Source organism: Castanea sativa, chromosome 5, assembly GCF_040712315.1.
Source record: "Castanea sativa cultivar Marrone di Chiusa Pesio chromosome 5, ASM4071231v1".
NCBI lineage: Eukaryota > Viridiplantae > Streptophyta > Magnoliopsida > Fagales > Fagaceae > Castanea > Castanea sativa.
The window spans coordinates 64,287,832-64,311,465 of record NC_134017.1 but is presented as its reverse complement, the minus strand read 5'-3'; the positions used below and the strand labels follow the sequence as shown (position 1 = coordinate 64,311,465).

Here is a 23,634-nt window from a genome sequence, read left to right as displayed (position 1 = left end):
ATGATTCTTTGAAATTGGCAGAATATACCTAATCTACTTCCCACATTACACAATTTCTTCAATAAAAAATAAAATAGCCTACAATGTCACATTTTACAACCACCAATGACACATAACCCTGTGCATCAAAATCAGGCACCAAGACATTTTATTCCTCAATTTGCATTCCATGGGAACAAACTTAACTAATCTCCTCTAATTTAACCATATATATATATGTGTGTGTGTGTGTGTGTGTGTGTATACACACACACACACACATAGAACTACGGCAAGCATGTACAAATCACAAGAAATTATAAATTATAACATTGAGAGGAAATAAATAAAAATCAATAAATAGAGAGAGAAAAGAACCAACCTTTTATTTCCTCCAAACCAGATAGCATTGGAACTCTATTAGTCTCCAGCATCCTAGAAACTTCCAAACCAGAATCATAAGCTCTGATAAAATGGTCTTCAACATCCTTCAATGCCTCCAACAATTCCCTCCCATCAGTGGGTGTATCAATCACTCTAAAACTTAGCTGGGACGAATGATAGAGGATATCATCAATAATGTGACCATATGAAGATTGTTCTGCAGAACCCTGTCATCATGCATGACTATTCGTGTGTGTATGTGTGTGTGTGTGTATATATATATATATATATATATATATATATATATATATATATATATATAATGTTAATTTTTTCACTCACTTAATTTGAGAAGATTTTGGGGGACAACCCATTTTGGCTGATTTTATTACCGGGAATAAAATGTGTTGTAATAGAATAATTAAACTTATTCATTAGTTTGGTTGTGAGTTGTAACATTAGAATAAAACATATGTTTTATTTTAGGAAATATCTTATTCATACAATTATATTTCCTAGAAAATAATAAATTTTAAATTTTAGAGAGATGAGTTATTTTTTATGATTTTTTAATTCCATAATTGTTAGGTGGATATGGAAAGTTTATTTATTTGGAAATATATTAATGCTAGAAATTATTGCACATCCTAAAAAATAGCTATTACAACCCTTCTAGAGAAGAAATTATTATTTACACCAGGAGGACAGCTGATGTGGTCCTCTCTGACCAATGAGATAATACCATTTATGCAAATGTATTGTTATAATCCACATTCAATGTACTAAATGTATCATAAGATCACTAACCATAGAAACCTATGGAAGTAGACTTCTAGGAGAGACAACCTTGTACGAGGAAGAATTCAGTACCCACTTATCATCCTAGATCTGAATACTCTGCCCATTCTCCACATGCCATCTGATACCTTTCTTGACAACCTCTTGAGCCGCCATAATGCTTCTTCAAACATATGATGGCTTATTCCCCATCAAAGCCTGAATAAAATCACAGTCTTTAAAGTATCTTGTCAAGAAGAAATTGTAAATGAGTAAATTTTGAGCTATTTAAAGCCACTAGCCTTGTTTCGCCAAAAGAGCCAAATTGAAAGGTTTCAAAGATATGTGTCTTACAAGAGTCTTATAATGAGATTATAATTTAAGACATGATGAAATTAGAGGATAGATGCAATCTGAAGCGGCTTCATATGGTGTAAGACATATGTCATTTAACAAAAGTCTTATAATTTAATTATCACTTCTAATTTCATTAAATCTAATTTCATTCCCTCCAATTTATCTTAATTTTGAAGGGAATGAAAATTTGAGATTTTAAGGGAATAGAGTGGATTGAGTGTTCACTCCTACTCATTCTATTTCCTCCTTGTAAGGTCGCAATTTGCACCTAAGCCCAATAATAAGAAGGGTATAGGCCCAAAGAGCCCAATACAATAAATTTATAGAGAGTGAGTTCGAAATCTAGTTTCTTATGAGCTTAGATAACAACGATAATGGCCCAAGATCACAAAACGATAATGATGGACTAGTTTGTATGATGAAAAATTGTCCTCGGACTCAAGCTGAGGAGCTGAATCTTATATTTCTTCTTTCTTAAAGACAAATTACAAATATTCAATCTCCCTCCTCTCTCCTCTTTTTTCCCCCTCCTTTTATACTTCCCTTCCCCCTTTTTCTACCCTCCACATATGGATCAAATTGTCGGGCTGGATATTTGTCACATCAGTACATTCTTGAAGCCTTTTGAAGATAGCTGTAAGGCTGAACACTGCTACACAGGCATCACTTCCTCATTAATGCAGTCAGAGAGTTAGCTGCAGAGCATTCAATGCAGTGGCAGCAACTTTCCCTTTAGATATTTCATGGTTTTTCTTTGTCCTATACCCTTATAATGCACATTCTTATCAATAAAGTCTCATGGGATGTTGTCTCTAAATGGCAGATAACACATTCCGACCTCTGCTTAGCTGATCCGATAAGATATTCCTCCTCGAACCAGCTTTTCGGATTATCATCAGACTTTGCTTCTCAATAAACTAACATGGACCCTTAGTAAGATATTTACTCATCCTCAAACTGCTTAATGTTCTCAGATTGGGCCTCCGGCCCAATATGCATATAAATATGTACTCCTAGACCCATCCCCCCACACTCTTATTTAAACTTTCAAATAAGGGAATAAATTTTTCATTCATTCTATTAAAACTCCAAAACAAACAAAGAGAAAAATATTAAAAAAATAATTTCATTCATTCACTTTCATTCAATTTTATTCTCTCCGCCCTAAAAATGGCTAAATAAAAAGGCTAAATAAAAAGGTAATGAATTTAGAGGATAGATCTTATCCCATAATTATTTATAAATAAATAAACCGATACGTATTCAGCAAAAAATAAAATAAAATAAAACTGTTGTCCGACACGTATCACAAGAACCAGGAATATAAAAAGTCCTAGGTTTCCCATAAAAGATGAAAAATAAATAAAAATAAAGCCACTTTTTCAGGTTTCTCAGTTTTCCTTCATCGCCCAAAAACGCGAAATGGTAAGAACTCTGTAAAATTCCTAGATTTCCTCCTCATCATTTTTCTCTGCTATTTTAATTTCTATAGATTCTAATCCAGTTCTCCTTGGTTCCATTCAGACTGTAAAGGGTTTTTTTCTTTTTTGCCAATTTCTCAAAATTTATGTTCTATTTTTTTCCCTTCTTGCTTTTCTGGTTTGTGATTCTAGTATATTACTGCTGACCTTAATTTTAAAGAAAAATCACAGTTGCATCTTAATTCTGTTTTTTTCTTTTCTAATTTTTATAAATTTCTAGGATGAATAAGCTTAAAAGGAAATAGCTTTGCATACAAATTTTATTTTTGGGATGAACACGCTTAAATAAAAGTCTCCTTTGCATGTTGATTTTGCTACTTCTGCTCAATTGTCTCTTATTATTGCTTTTTTTTAAAACCCCATTTGAGCTCTAGTGCTCAAATTTTATAGCAAAAGGTTCAGCTATAGGTATAAATTTTGGGTTTGTAAAGCTTTTACATTTTCTGGGTAAAGTAGAAATCACTATCAAATGCTTTGTAATTTGAATAAAATAAAGTGTGTTTATGTGATTTTTCTATGTTGGTTTGGTCCTGGATGGATGGATAGGATTAGTGAAAGAAACAAGTTAGCCCCTTTCTATGTGAATGCTTGAACTTAAATATATGATTGAATCCTAGTACTATCTATGCTGTTGTAGAGTGTGGTTTGGTCTTTGGTGCTGAGAAAGTCCTCTTTTTAATTAAATTTGAAGATTTTGAAATTCATTTTATGTTCTTAGGAACAGCAGTTGGTGCTTTCAATGGTTTTTCGTATATGGGTTGAATGTTGAATGCCAAATAGAATACTGTGACTAACCCTGATTAGTCTGCAGAGGATTCACTGCTGACCTCAAATTTTTGGCAGTAAGGTTTGGCTGTTTGGTTGAATGCCAAATGATTGTTTCTTTGTTTGATGTTATTTGTTTTTCTTTTTGGGAGGTAATTTGCATTTTTGTATAAGCAGAAAGTTTACAGGAGTTTAGATGTTTGTTAATTTCAGTGGTTCATAGTTCTTATGGAAACGTGTATTGGCTGTTTTATGGATTTGACAGACTACTTCAAAGCGCCTTTCTGAGAGGAAAGTGGCAAAGTTTCAGAAGAATATCACAAAGAGGGGATTAGTGCCTGAAACCACTTCAAAGAAAGGATATGACTACCCAGTTGGGCCTATCGTTCTTGGTTTCTTTGTCTTTGTTGTCATTGGATCATGTATGGCCTTTCTAACTTCTTATTGTTGACATACTATTAATGCTTTTTAATAGCCTTTTGGGGGGATTGGGGGTAATGGGGCTCTTATTCAATTTTCCACATGTTTTATATTTACTATATCTTGGCAGTCTTTTACTCTTTTTTAAGTCTACTGTGACATAAAGTTATTTCATGAACTTGCTAAAAAGATGAAAAATAGCGTCCAATAAACATGCTATTGTGTAACATTGTGGACTTCATCTAGTGGTTACTTCTTTTCTCTTGTAATTCTGAATCTAGTGGTTACTGCTTTTCTCTTGTAATTCTGACCGGGATGTGGGCTATAGAACTAATTTATGATGTGTGGGTTTGAGTAACATTAATGTAGCTCTAGGAGCATGCTAAAAATATGTGCATTGTAATGTTTATCATTCACATTGATATCATCTGCTTGTTGCAACTTTACAGGTCAAGAACATAATATTTGGTAGCATATAGAGGTGTCAGTTTTTAATTTTGCTTATTCTAAATTCCTTGATGTATGCCTGTGGGATTAGACTACAGAATTGATTGGGGGGACGTTTATTTTTGGACCTAAAGTTACTGAACTGGTGAATAGTATCATTGTTAGTATACATAGACATTAGATTTTCTTAGGTGATTAAGTTGCCCTTTTTTTAACACGCAATTGATCACTTGCTTTCCCCTGATCTTTTTGTTGGCAGCCCTCTTTCAGATAATAAGGACAGCTACAAGCGGTGGGATGGCCTGAGCAAGAGCAGAAGGAAGTTTGGTGGAATATGGTCATCTTCGAAGACATCAATGTACCATGTAGTGAAGTTAGAACATCTTTGCTTCCTAATTTGCAATAATAAAGCAGTATCATTGTCCAGTTCATTTTATATTGTTTCAATTCCAGGGGCTTTTTTTTTTTTTTTTAAATTTGATGAAGGATGATAAACAGAACAAGGAGCAGCGACCAGCTGCGCTTAACAGCCAACGCTAAACAAGCAACAGCAGCTAGACCACTGTAGATCTATCAACAAAACAGAAAGTAAGAGAAACAGGAAGCCTTTTTAGAATCGAATTTGTTAACATTCTTAGACCAAAATAAACAATATCTAACGGCAGACGTAGCTAGAACCTGCTCCATTTCTGCCTTTAATTTTCCTTGAAATTTTCTAGCATCAAGAACCAGTTTGCATGTAGTCTTCTGAAAACTCTTCCCATTCAATTTCTTCAGAGTCTAATCAACTTCCTCACTCCATGACCCAACCTGCCTGCCCCTAGTCAGAATCTGCATCCAAATCATTTTAGAGATGGAACAATCAAAATAAAGATGATCTCTGGATTCAATTCTTCCCTTGCAAAAGAGTATAGCAAGTATCCTTTGTACCCCCACGAAGGCATCCTTTTATTATGGATGCGTATAGAAGACCAAAGCAGCTGTCACCAAGGAACTCTATATCCTTCACATCTCTAAGTACACACTGCGTATCCCTGCAATTATATAATTTATTTGCAGCAAACGCCCAATCTTCTCTATACTCACCATCAATTTGCACTTCACAAAGTTTACTTTGATTTTGTTCAAAGCTTTCTGACTTGTCAGTAGGCCACATCCAAAGACCATTAACTATAAACTTAGACAAACTGTCAAAGCAGCAACTTGTGTCATGCATCACCCTATTGCCATATTTTTGCGGCAAGGGACCACTATATGTTAAGAATCATGCTGTGCATCAAAATTTTCCCTACTTCCTACGACATGTTTCGATAGTGAGGACTAGCCCACAACCCTTGGTTAAAGGATTTTTCTCCAATTCCATGAGCAATTTAGTTAAAATAGCCACCTACCACAGAGTCGCAGAAATCTACAATTAAGAAGATATACAGGAGTTTAAGCTGCCCAAAAATAGAGCTGTATGCAAATAAATTCCAAATAAACCTGAAAACAGTATCTTTCCTCCACTCAGCTATCTTAAACAAACCCAGCCCTCCTTTTCTCGGGTCCAATTCGAATTATGCCCTCATATATTTATAAAGAAAAAAAAAAGTATGCAACTCAGGGGGGCAAGGCCCCCCTTGGGACCTAGTGTGGGTGTCCCTGATTAAGCACAAATCATTTTTAAAACTAAGCAGAAATATGCAAAAGAAATTAGAATACCAATCATATTTTCTAAACTTGACCATAGTGAGAGTTTTGTATACAAGTTACGACATTTTTTTATATGTGCGCAAAAAAGCAATAAAAATATATTGTATTGATCAAAACCTAGTAAACATAACAGAGGATGTCTTCATGGAATAAATTTTGAGGGTCATTTGCCTTCAAAAGCACTATAAATATTTTCAGATAAGATTTAGGTGGTTTTATCCAAATTTGCTATTGATTTTTGTAGTTACCAACTATTCATCATAAGCATCCCATCAATGTCACCGCCTAAAAAAGCACACAAAGTAGCCATTGAGATTATTAGGGTTTTTTATTTTAAAAACCAAACCTAATATAAATTTAGGTGATTCGACAACACAAAAATTAATTACAAACCTCAAATTTGTTCAAACAAAAAAAAAAATTGTTCATGGCTTTTTTTTTTTTTTACATGCTACACAGTGGGCCTTTAAGGCCCATACTCTCGGACAAATATGACAAGACAAACCACAAAACCCTTTTAAGGACAAAACGAGGGCCACATTAAGCCCAAGCAAATGAAGGGACAAAGTCAACTGAGTTGTGGGCCCATGCTATAGATATGTAGAATATAATTATGCTATATCTTATAATATGCAATCCATGCTCCCCATTTCTGTTCGGTTATTTGTTAACAAAAATTCTCACATCCACAATATCTTTCTGCTAAAGAATTTAGACTTGTAAAACATGTTTCAAAATCACAATGTCTCACAAAATGACAAACTTATACTTCACTCATCTTTTATTGACAGGCTTTTTAATACACCATGTACAACTGGGAATAGAACTGGAACCTTTTATGTTTAAGAACATACATAGTCTGCTATTTGAAAAGGAAGGCAATGTACTGCTCAAATAGATTAACATCATTTAGGCTTAATTTTCTAGCAATATACCAAATGATGTACTTAATACCGAACAAAATTACATTCAATACACTGATACAGGTAGGAAAAGAACTAGAGATGAGATCAATGCTTAACAAAAAAGGGGGATTGACATTATCTAGAAAAGTTTATGGTGCATTTGCTTTCCATATGTGCATTTGGTTTCATCTGATCTACGAGCTACTCTGGCCATTGTGCTCCCTGTATTTTCATTTTGGCAACAATCAGAACTTTTGGACATCTTCCTCGTTCGTGCATTGAAACCAATCTCCATATTGTTTTCAAATAGGAATTCGTCATCTGGAGAATCGTAGCCCATTGCCTCAAATTCCTGCAAAATAATGACAATAAATTTGAGTCTCATAAAGGCGCTCTTAGAGTATATTGACAGTATAAAGAAATGGAATCTAGTATTGTGTGCTTACTTTGGATTTTGACTTGGCACAATAGGGCGTTAAGCAGGGATTTACATCCTTGAGGAACATGTCATCTGGACTACCAGGAGTTGTTGGATCACCAGAGCTAAAGTCCTATATAAATTTTGGACGTGTTATTGAAATTATTAAAATTCAAAGGTCATGATGCTAAGACATGGACTAGAGAATATAGTTTGATCCAAGTAAAGCAGTTAGTTTCTCAAGTTTTGGAGGAAATAGAAAAGATAATCATGCCTTTGTTTGTTTTTGCTATGAGTAGGCCTACTGTAAATCAAACACCAGAACTTATATCATGTATAACTATCCAGCATTAACTATAACTAAATTAAACATAGCCATAGCTTGAAATTTGCATTCTATTATAGTATTCATACCAAAGAATTAGAGGCCTGTTCAAGATCATATATTGGTGTCCTTGGAGAACTGCCATGATGTTGGAAACATGCTCTTGCTGAATGTTTATCTGCTTTCACCTGCTCAAGAATTGTTGTTAGTCTCTATAAATATATAAAAAAGTAAAAATTAAAATTGCTAATTTTTCTAATAAAAGAAAATGTATAGAGCAACATACAGCAATATTATCTTCATTTTAAATTTGCAAAATATCTCATAACAAAAGCCTATACTCATGTTTGGTCCAAATCCAATAGATAAATTTAACCCTTAAAGTTAGAGCATAATTTCCTCAATCATAATATTTATGGTTAATCTTGTTCAGGGCCCACCATTTGAAATAATCATCTGACTCTTGGTTGTACTTCTTGGTTGTAATTGATACGAGTATCATGTTCAATATACTCCTGCACACATACTAGCAAACTGAAGAAGCATCTATTCTAGAATTGATTGCATGCACAACTTTCTAAGTATATCAATGAAATTGGCACAAATAGGAACATGCCCCTTTTGGCTAGACAAGAGTTCACCTTTAGAATTTATTTTACTAGCCACATCATATATCAGCCGAATTCCCATTGACATTGAAATGAAAACAAGTAGACCTTCTGGTTCTAGAAGGTTGTTAGGAGCCAAAATAGGGTAGGTTCAGCCATCAAGAGTTGAACTGTTAATCGGGGGATAGAAACGCCCCATTGGCAGTTCAGTTCCTACTTGGAGTGCAAATTGCCCCAGAGGTTCCATTTGTTGCCAAATTTCAAGGGTCATACACATGTGGAAGTTTCTATTGGACAACCATGAGCTCAATTGAACGTATTATTCAAGCTTGGATTGATTCTTGAAGTTAGTTCAAGAGTTGGTTATAAGTAGATAGAATTAGTTAGGGTTAGTGCACATGTAATACATTAATCAGATGTGTATATTATTTATAGCACGTACTCAATTAGTGAGCCAATGAGAATAGGGCATGACTTGTATAAATAGAGAGCAACGTAACCTTCAATCATGAATGGAGGAATAATCAAGTTGTTGCTTAGTTTCTCACTCTCTCTTGGTGAATTTCTTGGAGATAGAGTCTCTCTTGAAGAAGTCTCATCATTGGAAGTGGCGACTCTCTTGAAATAATCACAAGTCCATCATCATCTTTATGCAATCCATCATTAATCACTAATGTCAAAACCCTAGAAGTGTTCCCATCCAAAACCTAGATACTTTCCATTTCAAGAACCCACTAACACATCAATTACCCTAATTCCATAGCTGCACCCTAAAACCCAAGGCCCTTAAACATAAAATCCTAGCATCCAAATCTCTAGAATCTACTTGAGACAACTCATTATCCCTAACTCTAAACTAATTCTTTACAAAGGCACAAGATTGGAGATTTCTTTATACTGCAAGAATCCAGCAGTGACAGTGTAATTAGATCAGCACAAGCAATTGGCAACTTAATAGCTAGAATTAACAGTTTAATCTTGATTTAATATTGGTAGTGAAGCTTAATAGTCATTTTACAACATGGATATGTAATGATTTATTTCTTATGTTGTGAAATCGTGTAAATTATATATGCCAAAACTCTAAATTTTGATTGTTTGCTCTAGTTTCTGCAGCCCAATAGTTTGTGAAACACCAAACCAACTAGTTTGGCAGTGAATGAGTATCCATGTAGGTGTTGTCATTTATCATACCTCAGCAAGATCTTCTGCAAGGTATTGTAGTTGACCTGTGAGAGAAGTGACCTGCCTTTGGAGAGTTGGGATGAGCTGTTTCGCTTGTTTCAACTCTGAATTTTGCTTCTCTAGAAGTCCTTGAAGTTGAGAGTTCAGAACATCTGGGAATAGTATCGCACTCTTCAATGCCTTAATTTCTTCCCGTTGCTTCAAACACAAATCCTTCAACTTCTCAACCTGCAAATCTCATAGAAACAAACCGTCAAATTACAAATGCCCTCTCCCCTTCATGTCCACAAAATGCATACATTTCAATACATTGTGGATTAGCCCCTTTGCACTTAATCAAATTTGATATGTTAATAGTGAAATGTAAAGAATATGCATTGATTGAGGAACTGTTTCATGGGTCAGGAAATCATGGCATCTAAAATCAAAGTTCACTCCACTAAATTGTTGTTTTAGAACTACTATTAGTAAAAGGTTGTACCTAGCATACAAAACTACAACACTTTCACCTTTCATAGGGTTTCGAAGAGGTAATGGTAAACAAATTCACCCTATATTATTTTTCGAAGATACTGATTCTCATACTCAGGCTTATGACCTATCACTTTTGATGGAAGGTAATTGCCATTACCTCATCGTACCAAGTGTTCTATTATGGTTAAATGATTTTGGAATAGTCAGTAATTTATCATGGTATTAGAGCAGAAGATCCTAAGTTTAATGTTAAAATTACCACACATCAAGCTCCATCATTAAGAGAGAGTATAGACTCAAGCTTGATGGTGATTGTTAGAATTATGATTAAGTGATTAAATTCACCATTTCCTAAGTCTCCACTCTACTTCCCACTTAAAATTTTAAAATTTTCATGCATTGGGCTCCACTTATTAAGGGAGAATTTAAGGCCACACATGTGAAGAAGTGTTAGAATTATAGTTAAGTGATAAAATTCATCATTTTCTAATAATTTAAAATTTTTGGACAATCGGTAATTTATTACCAAGGCTAGTTAAACAATAAACACTTGAAGCAAAAATTGAAAACTTGAAACAAATCAGAAAGCACTTTTTTTTGTTAACCAAAAAAAAATTATCCAGTCATACTTAAGTCCTCTTCTTTCCCTGTCTATTCTTAGTAACCAGTCATAAATTAGCTATTGTTGAATGTCATATGAGCCCATAATAGCAATTGTAAAAATTAGAGAAATGTTCAAACCAAATTTCCCACTTTCTTTTCTTTTCTTTTTCCTCCCTTTCTCCTATTCCAAACAGAGCATTTCCCAGAAAAGAAATAAATGAATAAAAAAAATAAAAATAAAAAAGACCCACTGAGTCACTGACCTCTGTGCTCTTCTCCTCAAGCATGAACTTAAGCTGAGAAATCTCCATCTCTTGGTCCTTATTCATACCCAGAAGCTCTCTCTCACTCCTCAACACCATCGCCAAAGTCCTCGTGTTCTCCTTCACCTCAGTCAGAGCCTTCACCTCCTTCTTTTTCTTACTGTCAAACACTGTCGTTTCATTCCCATTCCCAGTCCCAAACAGCTTCTTGTGCAAGCCCTTGAAGCTCGCTCCTTTCCTCGCCGTCCTCTTCAAGTCCTCTGCAATCACATCCGACGGAATCACCATCTTCACCGCCTTCGACGAAGAAGAAGAAGAAGACGACGGCTTCTTCTCCATGAACTTCTTCACCATTGTGGCTAAGTTGGGATTTGAAGGCTTGGATTTGGCGTGGGAGGACAGATCGGACGGCTTGGAGGACTTGACAACGAGTGCTTTTGAAGAAGAAGAAGATGAAGATGAAGAGTTCAGCTTGAACTGCTTGTTTAGTTGCTCAGTGGATGAAGATGGGTCGGAAAAGTGCGAGGAAGTTGAGGAGCGTGTGTCGTACGAGCTGTACCGCGAGTGGGGCTTCAGCTTCAGAGACGCCATTATTCGGAGATTGATTAATATTGAAAACTCCGAACACACTTTCTAAATTTTGAAGAGAGCGTGGTTTTAGGGGTTTTGATTTTTTTTTTTGTTTTTGAGGAGATGAAGTTTGCTGTTTGATTATGTGAATGTGAATAATAATATAGTGTTTTTTGGAGATTTGGAGGAACGGGGGGACACGTGGCAGGCTATGGGTTCGTTTGGCTGTTGGTACTTTGGAGCGCTATCTGAATTCAATTCAAATTTTCGCGTGAACCGCGCGGCTTTTGTTTTTGTGTCTTGGTTCGGTCGTCTCTACTACACTAATTTAATAATTAAATTTGCCTCCTCAATTTTTGTTCAAATTACAATCATGTATTATGTAAGAGCAATTGTATCAGATCAGTTAAAATTTTGTAAAATGAAAAAAAGTGCAATTTTTACATATTTTATACAAAAAATCACCCACATCAGTGAGTGTATAAAAGTGTAAAAACGTGGAAACTCCTAAACAAGTTACGATGTAGTGTAAATATACACGGTACTGTAGCTCAGTTATTCAGTTTTTTAATATTAATTGTACAGTATAAAAAATCAATTTCGCTCTTTTTTTTCTCTCTCCTCTCACTGAGCCCACGCCACTCACAGGTCTCTCTTCTCTTTTCCTCCTTTCATTCTTGAGTTATTCCTTTCGTCTTCTCTCTTTGTCTGGTTCTTATTTTTGTTCATTCTCATCATTACGGGAAGCAAAATGTGATCGGTTTGGGGGGTTTTGCAACCACAGACTCATCTTCTCTATTGACAGATTTGGGGCTAATTTCTCTACATAGGTATGGGTTTTTCTCATTAAGATTTTAGGGTTTCTTGGGAGTTTCTCTAAACCAATTTTTGGGAGTTTCTCTAAACTAATTTTTTTTAGGGTTTCTTAGGAGTTTCTTGTTTCAAATTTTTCTAGTTTGGGTTTTTTTTTTTTAGGGATTCTTCGGAGCACACCCTGCTTCTCCCCTGTTTTCGGACTGATTGAACAGAGAGAGATATTCCAATGGACATGGATTTTCGGATGACCCATGACTGAACTCTTTTAAAGACCGTAGCTTCGTAGTAAGTTCCCTTTTTCTTTTCTTTTTTGGCTTCTATGTATTTGCTTATAAATATTTGTGTTCATCACTTCGTTTGTGAGTTTGGCATTGTATTATCAACATAGCATTATGCATGAATGCCATATATTTGTAGTTGCATTTTTTTTTTCTTACTTTTAAGCCAATGTGTCAACTGTGCTTTTCTCTGCTCCTTTTAGCTTCTCCTGTAAAGCACAAGGTAAATGGAAAGACAAAGCAGTCAAATATCAATAGAACAAAATGCATTTTTATAGACCCAACATTTAAGGATATCATGATTTTTCAATGGATACATAACTGCACCTCAGTGTGGGTTCTGAGCAATTGAGAAGTTAGAACCACTTGGGTGGGAGTTTTTCAACCCAAAAGAGAAACTTTATGGTATTTGATACTAATGGTCAAATAAAATCATAAATATGCAAAATGTGCTATCATGTTGACATGCTGGTTGATTTGGAGCTTGCAGTCTTGAACCTGTGAAATGTCCATCCCTTTAGGGGAATGTTGTATGGTGAATAGATTTTGTATTGGCTTTGTGTGTTTGCTGCCATGGGTATGGGCATTGTAGTTACTGTTGTTGTTGGTCTTTGTTAGTGTGCTCCAATTGTGTGGCCTTTGGCCTTATTTGTATTGTGCAAGGAAACAGATGCAATGTTATAGTTTCTGCATATCTGCATATCTGTTATAGTGTGTTTCTGCAGAAAAATAATTTTTCTGCATACTGTTATTTTTCTGCAGAAACTGTTTTGTGTTTCTGCAGAAAAATAATTTTTCTGCATAGTGTGTGCTTCTGCAGAAAAATAATTTTTCTGCATACTATAATTTTTCTGCATAGTGTGTTTCTGCAGAAAAATAATTTCTCTGTATAGTGTTGTTTCGATTCATGACATAAATAACACATGCCAGACAGTTTAGTCAATGTTACACTAGCATGCTTTGTAGGTGAACTGGTGCAGTGTCCCTTGTTCATTCTTGCTTATAATACTAGATTTCTTGTTCATCCATCTTTCACATTTGGGGGATTTTGGCATGTCTAGTCAATGAAGCACTAACATGCTGTTGGGATGCAGTGTCCGAGTATCAGACATGGGTTAGACATGATATGTTCCTAACATGTGTCAGATAGGTATTCTTACACTTACACATCAAATAAAAACCAAATACCATAATTGTCCATTACTGTCCAAACATGCAATAGAGTATAGACTTGCTCAAAATTACTCAAAACAAAACCAACATGTAATAGAGAACTTTGTCCATAACTGTCTCATCTCTCCTTGAGACCCTCTTTATCTGTGATGATCTACATTAAGCTCTTTTTTTTTTTTTTTTTTTTTTTGAGAAAGCCTTTTAAGCTTGAGAAATCACTACTTACCACTTTCTATTCTCTATGCGTTCAAAGAAGTTAAGAGAATTTAATTTTGAGTTGCATTAGGGTCTATATTTGTACACATATCATTATAAGATTGAATGAAGAGACAGTGCTTCTTCCATTTCTTCCTCTTCTTTTTTTGGATTTCCTTGATTCTCTTTCCTTGTACATGTCTTGTATACAAGAGTCTCTCTTTTCTTTTAATCGTATTTTTTTGGAAAAAAAAATGTTACACACATCATGCCTAGCACTTTTTCATGTTTGTGCTTGAATTTTGGGGTTGGGGAGGCAAGGGGCTTTATATATTGTGATCTTTTAAGTCTTTACATTGAAATCCTTAAATGTACTGATATATGGAATTGAATCCGGGGCACCTCCACGAAGCAACACAACTTCATTTTTATAGGTGATGGACTCACAAAATCCTTTCCTCCTTGACATTTTAGAAGGCAATGAACAAGGTTTTGAGTCCTTTGATAGTAGTATTTTGATGTCCACGCCACATTTTGACGTGAATGTTCATCAATCTCCACCCCAAGTTGAAATGGGACAATCTATACCCCCTATTGCAAAAAAATCAACTACTAAGAGACGAGGTCAACGGGGAATCAACTTCACCATAGATGAAGATGTTAAGCTAGTATCAGCGTGGCTCAATGTTAGCTTAGATGCCGTGACATCAACGGACCAAAAGCACACAACATTTTGGGAAAGAATTTGGTCCACCTTCCACAATGACAAGAAATTTAACCGCTCCAAGGATTCTTTAACTAGTCGGTGGTCTATTATTCAAAAGGAGACCAACAAGTTTTGTGGATGCTTGGCCCAAATTGAGAACCGGAATCAAAGTGGTAAAACTGAGCATGACAAGGTATTTTGACTCAACATCTAATATGTATTGTACATCAATACACTTTTAGTTTTATGATTCTCATTATTTTCAATTTTTTACTTTTGTAGATTGAAGATGCAAAAACTCTTTATCTAAATAATAGCAAAAATGCATTTCAATTGGAACATTGTTGGAGAGTTTTGAAGAATGAAGCTAAGTGGTTGATTCTAAGAGAAAATTTGAACGCCCGCAAAAGAAAGCCAGCCACACAATCTTCTCGTACTTTTGCAAGCTCAATAGATCTAGATGAAGATAATGATGAGATGAACTCCGGCGAAACCTTGGAGAGACCCATAGGCAAGAAGGCCGAAAAGGAGAAATTAAAGAAAAGAAAGAATTGTGATGATGTGGTCCCAATACTTTCCTCCAAATTGGACGAAATCAAGGAAGAAAAGAGGAGAATGCATGAGGAGAAGAAGGAAAGTATGCGCATTGCATTAGAAGAACGAAGAGAGTTAATGTGCATTGCATCCGAAGAACGAAGAGAGTTGATTCGTCTCAAGGAAGAGAAGAATGAAGTAGAAAAGAGGAAAATAGAAGATGAAATTATGATGAAAGATACAAGAACCATGGATCCTGAGCAACAAGAATATATTCGTCTACGTCGTTTGGAAATCTTGGATAGGTTAAAGTCAAAATTTCCATCATAATTTGGATATTATTATTGACAATATCTAATCAAGTAATTTTTGTCTAGTGCAAAGATACTAGCACATGGTTGGCATAGATGATTTGATGTTAGACATCTCTTTTGTAGTATTTACTTGTGCAAGGAACATGATTATTCAATCTCTAATCATGTTAGATATATTTTTGTAGTCTTCACTTGTGCAAGGAAATAGATGTAATGTTGTAAATTTTGTATTGTGCACGGACAATAGCACTTGTTTAGTTTGTAAATTTTGTATTGTGCAAGGAAACAGATGCAATGTTACAGTTTCTGCATATCTGCATATCTGTTATAGTGTGTTTCTGCAGAAAAATAATTTTTCTGCATAGTGTGTGCTTCTGCAGAAAAATAATTTCTCTGTATAGTGTTATTTTTCTGCAGAAACTGTTTTGTGTTTCTGCAGAAAAATAATTTTTCTGCATAGTGTGTGCTTCTGCAGAAAAATAATTTTTCTGCATACTATAATTTTTCTGCATAGTGTGTTTCTGCAGAAAAATAATTTCTCTGTATAGTGTTTTTTTTCTGCAGAAATTGTTGTGTTTCTGCAGAAAAATAATTTTTCTGCATAGTGTGTTTCTGCAGAAAAATAATTTCTCTGTATAGTGTTTTTTTTCTGCAGAAATTGTTGTGTTTCTGCAGAAAAATCATTTTTCTGCATAGTGTGTTTCTGCAGAAACTGTTTTGTGTTTCTGCATAGTGTTAATTTTCTGTTTTGTGTACTCTTTGCAAATTTTGTAAAATAAAATTTCTATCTTTTATCTCCAAAAAAAACTTAGTAAATTTCAAATTCGCGACAATGAAGTTTAATAGAGTGACAATGAAGTTTAATATTAGAATAAAAATTAATTACAGTGTCATTTTTGGAAACTTAGTAATATTAAACTTAGTAAGTTTCAAATTCCAATGAAGGTTCATATTAAACTTAGTAAATTTCAAAATCCTACAACTGGCCTTGTAGTTGCCATAGATGCTCGACGAGATCCGCTTGAAGTTGAGAATGAATTCCTCTATCTTTAATAGAATTATGACGTTCAATGAACTGCATAAGGTTACAAGTGGGATTATGTGACACCGGTTCGGGTCCATTATCATTGATTTGATCATAATTGTAGTCATTTGCTCTAAAGGTAAGTATGTCGCTCATCTTCAACGATCATATTATGCAATATTATACATGCCATCATAATGTCCTTAAGCGTTTCAAGGTGAAAAAAACGTGCAGGCCCGCGAACAATTGCAAATTGCGCTTAAAGTACTCCAAATGCATGTTCGACATCCTTCCTAGCCGCCTCTTGTGCAGAAGAAAAATGTTGTTTTTTACGATCTTGTGGTGCTAGAATTGTTTTGACAAATGTTGCCCATGATGGATATATACCCTATCTGCAAGATAGTACCTCATCGAATAGTCATTACCGTTTATCGAGTAATTAACCGGAGGAGCACGCCCTTCAACAAGCTTAGAAAATACAAAAGACAACTCTAGGATATTGATGTCATTGTGAGACCCCGGTAACCCAAAAAATGCATGCAAAGGTCATACGACGCCACGATTTCCAGAATTATCGTTGGATCACGTGTATGACCAATATATTGACCTTTCCACTTACTTGGACAATTCTTCCATTTCCAATGCATGCAGTCGATGCTTCCTAGCATTCCTGAAAATCCACGATGTTGGCCAACCGCTAACAATCTTGCAATGTCATTGGTGTTTGGTGACCTCAAGTACTCTTCAGAAAAGATTGAAACTACCGCTTTAACAAACTTTTTAAAGCTTTTTATTGCAATGGTTTCTCCAATCCTCAAGTATTCATCCATGAAATCAGCCGACACTTCATAAGCAAGCATTCTGATTGCGGCGGTCATCTTTTTGAAAGGAAGACAACCCGAGTGTGTTAGCTGCATTTCTTTTTTGAACAAAGTATGGTTCAATAGCTTCAACTCTTGAATGGATACGTAGAAAAAGAGAATGACTCATTCGAAATACATTAGGAGGATACACTAGTGTTTCGGCAAAATAATCATGGAAAAGCCTGTTATGACCTTGCAAAGGATTACGCCAAATAAACCTGCGAGGTTGAACCGAACGACGACGTGATGTTGATACTCCTTCATTGTTTAATTCTTCTATGGCAATAGCTAGAGTAAGTTCAAACTCATCATCATCAGAAGATGAGTCAAATGGAGGCTCATCATTTAGAAAAATAAAATCAATGTCATAATGGAAATCCATTAAGAGAGAACAAAAACCGAATGGAAGAGATAATTTTGTAGAAGTGGATGGAAATTAGAGAGAAAATGGTCATATTTATAGAGCAAAAATGTGACCTTTAGGTTTGAATTTACCATTGGGTTTAAAGTTAAAAAAGATATGACCTTTAGGTTTGACTTTACTATTGGGTTTAAAGTTAAAAAAATATGACCTTTAGGTTTGAATTTACCATTGGGTTTAAAGTTAGGTTTGAATTTACCGTTTGAATTTCAAAATTATGACTAGTGGATATAACAATAAAAATTATGACCGTTGGGTAAAAAAAAAAAAAAACCGTTGGTCAGAGACATCGATTTGGTAGCATCGGTTCGGTCACCGATTCTAGCAATATGGCGGTCGGAGACATCGATTCGGCAATGGTCGTCGGAGCCACTATTATGACAATCGGCTCACCGGTGATGGCGGTACAATGGTTGGAGACACTAGTCCGGTGGGTGATCACCAAAGCCACTATTTTGGTAGTTTGGCATCAGCGGCGTTTGTCGAAGCCACTATTTTAACGAGCAATCCATCGGCGTTCGCCGGAGCCAATGGATTTAACTATTTGGCAGTATGGTGGGCGGCGAGACCAATCCATCGGCGTTCGCCGGAGCCACTATTTTGGCGGTTCGGCCATCGGACCTCCACCACAAGCGGCTTCATTGGCCGGGCCACCGGTGTTGGTAGTTTACTTAAAATATATGTTTAAATTATAAAAGTATGACCATTAGGGAAATTAATAAAAAATTGATGAAGAATGAATATTTTATTGAAAAGTCTTGTAAAATAGATAAACTGATGTGGGTGTTTTGTAAAAGTGATAGTGTAAAATAGAAAAAGTAGGTTTTTTGTGTAAAATAGACGGAATCTTTTACATGAGCTGATGTGGTTGCTCTAATACGTATATCATAAAAGTTAGATTTAAAAGCTGTGATTATGTTTATTGAATTGTAAAAAATATTTTGATATAAAAAAATGAAAAATGATATGTCCACAATATTTTTATAATAAATCTTAAGTGGCAGGTTGTTACCGGTTGTTATTGTTGGGGTAAAAAAGTAATCTTAGTGTTAAGTTCAAATTTGAACCAATAGCAACTAACCAACTGTGATTTGTTGTAAAAATATTGTGGATGTAGCGTCTCTCTAAAAAAAAATAGATATAATTTTGTTTTTGTTCTTGTCTTCTTCTACTATAATTTTTAAGTTGATAAAAATCTTTAATTTGATTACAATTCAAATTTTTCATCTAATCCTTTTATTATTATAATTTATATGTTGATAAAAAAATCTTAATTTGATTACAATCCAAAATCTTTAGCTAATCCTTTTTTATTTAAATTATATTACTACATGTAAAAAAAATTTAAAAAAAAAACAACAACAACATAGTATATGATTTTGTTCTAAAGGTCTATTTTAAAATTCTATGCAACTACGTTTAGCATTTTAATAAAATTCTAAATTCTTTGTATTTCCTCTTCACACACCGTGGCTCTTGTTTTTCTTTGGATTTCCTCTTCACATGCCACTTATTTTTAAATTTTAGATTTTAGCTTCACACCACCAAATTAGACTAATATTGAACTTTTTGTTTATATCAACTTCTTTAACATGAAGTGTGTGTGTATATCAAATAATTCATAATAAATACCTACTATGTGATTTTTTTTCTCTATTTTTCTCTTCTTCTTTTTTCATCAAATTGAATATGTTTTGTGTATTTTTTGTCTTTTGTTTAACCTAATATCCTTAAGTTTTATGCAATTTATATGGTTATGGTTTGAGAATTAAAGTATGCAATTTTCTGTCCATTTAGTCTTTCTTTCTTTCTTTCTTTTTTCTTTGTTTTTAATCAATCAATTATGGTTAGACATGATTTTTATCAATCATTAAATTTTCTTTTATTTTGTATATCATATATGACATTGTTTCCAATGGTGATATGCTGTTTCCATTCCCTTAATTTTGATTTCGAGAGCAATCTTCTTTTTAGCTTATTATTAAGTATGTCTTGATAATAATTTGATGATAAATTGTTGAAAATTTTTTATTTTTTTTATATTACTTTATCAAAATGGATAGATGAAATCAAAGATATAACCTCTTGGATGAAATTGACACCGAAAAAGACGATTGGAATATTAAAGTAAGGGTCACAAGAATGTGGGAAGTACTTAATATTAAAACAAATAATGAACTTGAGTGTTGATTTGGTGCTACTTGATGAGAAGGTAAGTTTTGAAGTAAAATAATGAAATTACTTTTAGGTCTTCAAATACAATTGAATTTTATATTCTTGATTAAGTTTATTCTCAATTTTCCAGGATAACCTTATTCATGAAAGTATTAGAAAATCATTTGTTGGTCATTTTAGAGATATACAAGAAGGAAAAATTTATCGAATTAAATCTTTTAGAGTTGTCAAAAACAAGGATGCTTACAAGATTGTGAATCACAAGTACATGATAAGATTTTATACAACATTTGTGAAGTTGTTAAAAACATATGATCAACTTATTGCAAAACAGAAATTTGAATTGGTTCCATTTGACGAGTTGAAGTTTCTTGCTGACAAAAACACAACTCTAACAAGTAATTTTGGTTATACATTTATACTCAATATATATTAATATCTTCATAACTCATGATTTTTTATCAAGCACTTTATCGTTTGCAGATGTAATAAGAGAAACCGTAGGAATTCTCACATGGAAAAGATAGAGGTTTTTTTTTTTTTTTTGAGAATCCATATTCATCGGCATTTTATTAAGAAGTTGAAAAATCAGCAGAGACAAAATGATAAATATCTGGTGGAAAAGATAGAGGTGCATGAGAAAAAATTGAACAATAGGCTAATCGAACTTCAAGATAACATGTCAATTAGATATTGCAGAATATATTACTTAGATTCATACATTTTGTCAAGAGGTAAAATTTTAATTGTCTAACAAAATTTTTTATGCAAGAGGGAAAAAAATTATAATAATATTTTGGGAAAAATTTGCAAGGCAGTTAATGAAGATATATGTTTTGATAATTTTGTGCATTCTTTTATAATTATCACATCAACTACTATTAAGACATATATGAGTAAGTAATTATTTCTTTAGATATACATGATATGTATTTAAACATCATAATTTAAACTAATTATGTATGAATGATGGTAGGGAAATTATCATTGTCTTCTACAAACTCTTCAAAGTTGCATGTGAATTTAGATATTCCATTGGTCATAGAATTAAGAAAAAGGTTAGTACAATTTTTATATTTCTTTATTTATGTTAGTTCAATGTATACTTTCTTAAATTATTATTTTATGAACTAAAAAATTCCACCTCTTGACAATTTTAATATGTTAAATTTCAATATAATCTTGAAGAAACCGAATCAACTATCACATTCAGTCCTTGACTCTAATGAGATTTCTAAGATGAAAAGAACACTATCGGAAATTTTAACCTTTATAAAGACTTAAAAATAACATGTTAGGGACAAAAATTATATTTTTTTTTGATGTTGGGATTTATGTTAGAATGGTAACATTTACCGCATGCTTTTTAATAGGACAACATTTTATTGCACAAACTCTGTTAAAAAAATCGACGCTGAGAATGGGTGATAGTATGTCTCTTGTGATAAGTTTCCTAAAAAAAGACAAAATTTAGCTACAAAATTAGTTGTAGCATAAAGTTACAACCTTATTCAATATCTTTTTATTGAAGGTGAATTTTGACAAATCCACTATTGGATCACATCTTCTTCTTATATTCTCTATGCTTACAATATTTCTAAAAAATTGAAGATCAATAGCTATATCATCAATAAATTGTTTAAAGTGCAAGTTTTTATAGTTTAAAATTGCGTATAAAATATGAGCTTATAGATCATATAATAAACAATATCCAATTTATACAAATTTTGACATGTGTATTAAGAGCGTAAAACATACATTTTAACGGTTAGATTTCTAAAATATGTAGTAATGTTTTAGTTTTAGATTATAATTTTGAAGCTAAACTTTGTCCCCTAACAAATTTAAAAACTTGGATCAAAACTATAGTGTGACACATGTATGAAAGCATGTGAATTTCCAAAAGCTAGGTAAGTGATTTTATATATTTACTAATGGTTAATTTTGAATATATATATATATATATATATATATCTAATTGATGTAAGTGGAAAATAATATTTTAGTTGCGGGTTTGACATGTAAGTTGGCAATACAATAGTACATGCAAATTTTGTAGTGTTTGACAAGGAAGCAGAGAACTTAATTAAAGTCCAATGGAACAAGACTGATTGTGACACATTTAGGAACTTAGATAATAAAAACAAAAATTATTACAGGTCCGAAAATCGGAACAAAGGTTCTTATTCCTTGAATAGTTATATCTCCTACAGAATCAAAGTAGTCATTCATCCTAAGAAAAATACAGTTTCCTTTAAAGATCTGTTATGCTATGACAATCAACAAAAGTGAAGAACAAACTCTAAACAATGCTGGCCTCTACTTGCTAAGTCTAGTGTTCAGCCACGGCCATTTGTACGTTGCTTTGTCTCGAGTTTTTCTCGCGTAACAAGTTCTAAAGGACTAAAGATTTTAATAAAGAATAATGACAAACAAGAACAAGGATACCCTACGAATATAGTGTACAAAGAGGAATTCAACAATCTCTCAAAAGTAAAAAACAACTTCTAACATTTTTTTCTCATTAATATTATTGCTTACAAAATTGCAAATTAGTTACAAAACTTAGAATTTATATTGCAAATCCACTAGATAAAAAATTCTCATTACAGCACAATTGGTATGTTACAAATTGGTAATTTTTTATTTAGGTGTTATCATTTTATATTTGATAGTTATTAAACCAATACAATTCATTCCTTTTTTTATTATAATAATTATTTATTTGGTTATTATTTATCAAATAAAATATATATTCTATAAGTTTATGATAAAATCATACAACGCATGGGGCTTTAACTAATTATTAGTATTATTGGAGAAATTATTGATAGATCATTTGCTTTGAATCTTGCAAAAATTTGTTCTTTTAGCAAAAAAATATCTTCTTCTTTTTTTCAAAACAACTTTTAAAAGCATTCATATCAAATTATTTATTTTACTCTACATTTCATTAAAAAAAAATTATTACTCTCTCTCTCTCTCTCTCTCTCTCTCTCTCTCTCTCTCCTTATTTATATGAGTAAATAAGTATTAAAAATAGATTTGCATTTGAATAGTAAATGTGTATATTTACAAGGTTCCTATAACAACAATCTAAATTTACCCCTTATGCTATTATACGTTTACTAATATGAGTGCTCTAACTATTTAGAGAGCGCGAATTTTTTGTGTTGTGAATTGTTAAGTACAGTGGTGTTTAATTAGTTTGTGCCTATTGTATAAGTAAAAGAGGCAAGTTTGGGGAGTAGTGAATATTTGAATGTTTGAACTTGACTCAACAATAAAAGTAAAATGCTTTGTGTGGGTGTCAAAAACACAAAGTAAGGAAAATGTTTCTCTAGTTCTTGATTAACATAACTAAATTCTACAAAATGGATGAAATTCCGCGATGGGAAGATTAGATAGATAATTGAAGGTCAAGAAAATAGAAAAAGATACTTTGATTGATGAAAATCGGTTTCCCAAGGTACAAGTGGAGG

General features: G+C 33.4%; 5 protein-coding genes across 5 annotated transcripts; 3 read left to right on the top strand and 2 right to left on the bottom strand.

Moving 5' to 3' along the window:
- The first annotated feature begins 2,787 nt into the window (after positions 1 to 2,787).
- On the top strand, positions 2,788 to 5,041 carry LOC142636994 (uncharacterized). Its single transcript, XM_075811287.1, has 3 exons — positions 2,788 to 2,922; positions 4,009 to 4,165; positions 4,870 to 5,041. The coding sequence occupies exons 1-3, from the start codon at positions 2,920 to 2,922 to the stop codon at positions 4,914 to 4,916; spliced, it is 207 nt and encodes a 68-aa protein (XP_075667402.1). The 5' UTR covers positions 2,788 to 2,919; the 3' UTR covers positions 4,917 to 5,041.
- A 2,013-nt stretch (positions 5,042 to 7,054) lies between these two features.
- Positions 7,055 to 11,793, bottom strand: LOC142634257 (uncharacterized). Its single transcript, XM_075808554.1, has 5 exons — positions 11,084 to 11,793; positions 9,753 to 9,971; positions 8,040 to 8,138; positions 7,654 to 7,758; positions 7,055 to 7,559 (listed from the first exon to the last, which is right to left on the bottom strand). Exons 1-5 carry the CDS (start codon positions 11,672 to 11,674, stop codon positions 7,347 to 7,349), a joined length of 1,227 nt encoding a protein of 408 aa, XP_075664669.1. The 5' UTR covers positions 11,675 to 11,793; the 3' UTR covers positions 7,055 to 7,346.
- Positions 11,794 to 14,671: 2,878 nt separating this feature from the next.
- LOC142633550 (glutathione S-transferase T3-like) lies at positions 14,672 to 15,902 on the top strand. Its single transcript, XM_075807791.1, has 2 exons — positions 14,672 to 15,014; positions 15,104 to 15,902. The coding sequence occupies exons 1-2, from the start codon at positions 14,688 to 14,690 to the stop codon at positions 15,683 to 15,685; spliced, it is 909 nt and encodes a 302-aa protein (XP_075663906.1). The 5' UTR covers positions 14,672 to 14,687; the 3' UTR covers positions 15,686 to 15,902.
- Positions 15,903 to 17,184: 1,282 nt separating this feature from the next.
- Positions 17,185 to 17,938, bottom strand: LOC142635607 (uncharacterized). The gene is made up of 2 exons (XM_075809743.1): positions 17,693 to 17,938; positions 17,185 to 17,604 (listed from the first exon to the last, which is right to left on the bottom strand). Exons 1-2 carry the CDS (start codon positions 17,936 to 17,938, stop codon positions 17,185 to 17,187), a joined length of 666 nt encoding a protein of 221 aa, XP_075665858.1.
- A 2,212-nt stretch (positions 17,939 to 20,150) lies between these two features.
- Positions 20,151 to 20,679, top strand: LOC142635605 (uncharacterized). Its single transcript, XM_075809742.1, has 3 exons — positions 20,151 to 20,189; positions 20,283 to 20,550; positions 20,636 to 20,679. The coding sequence occupies exons 1-3, from the start codon at positions 20,151 to 20,153 to the stop codon at positions 20,677 to 20,679; spliced, it is 351 nt and encodes a 116-aa protein (XP_075665857.1).
- The last annotated feature ends 2,955 nt before the right edge of the window (positions 20,680 to 23,634 follow it).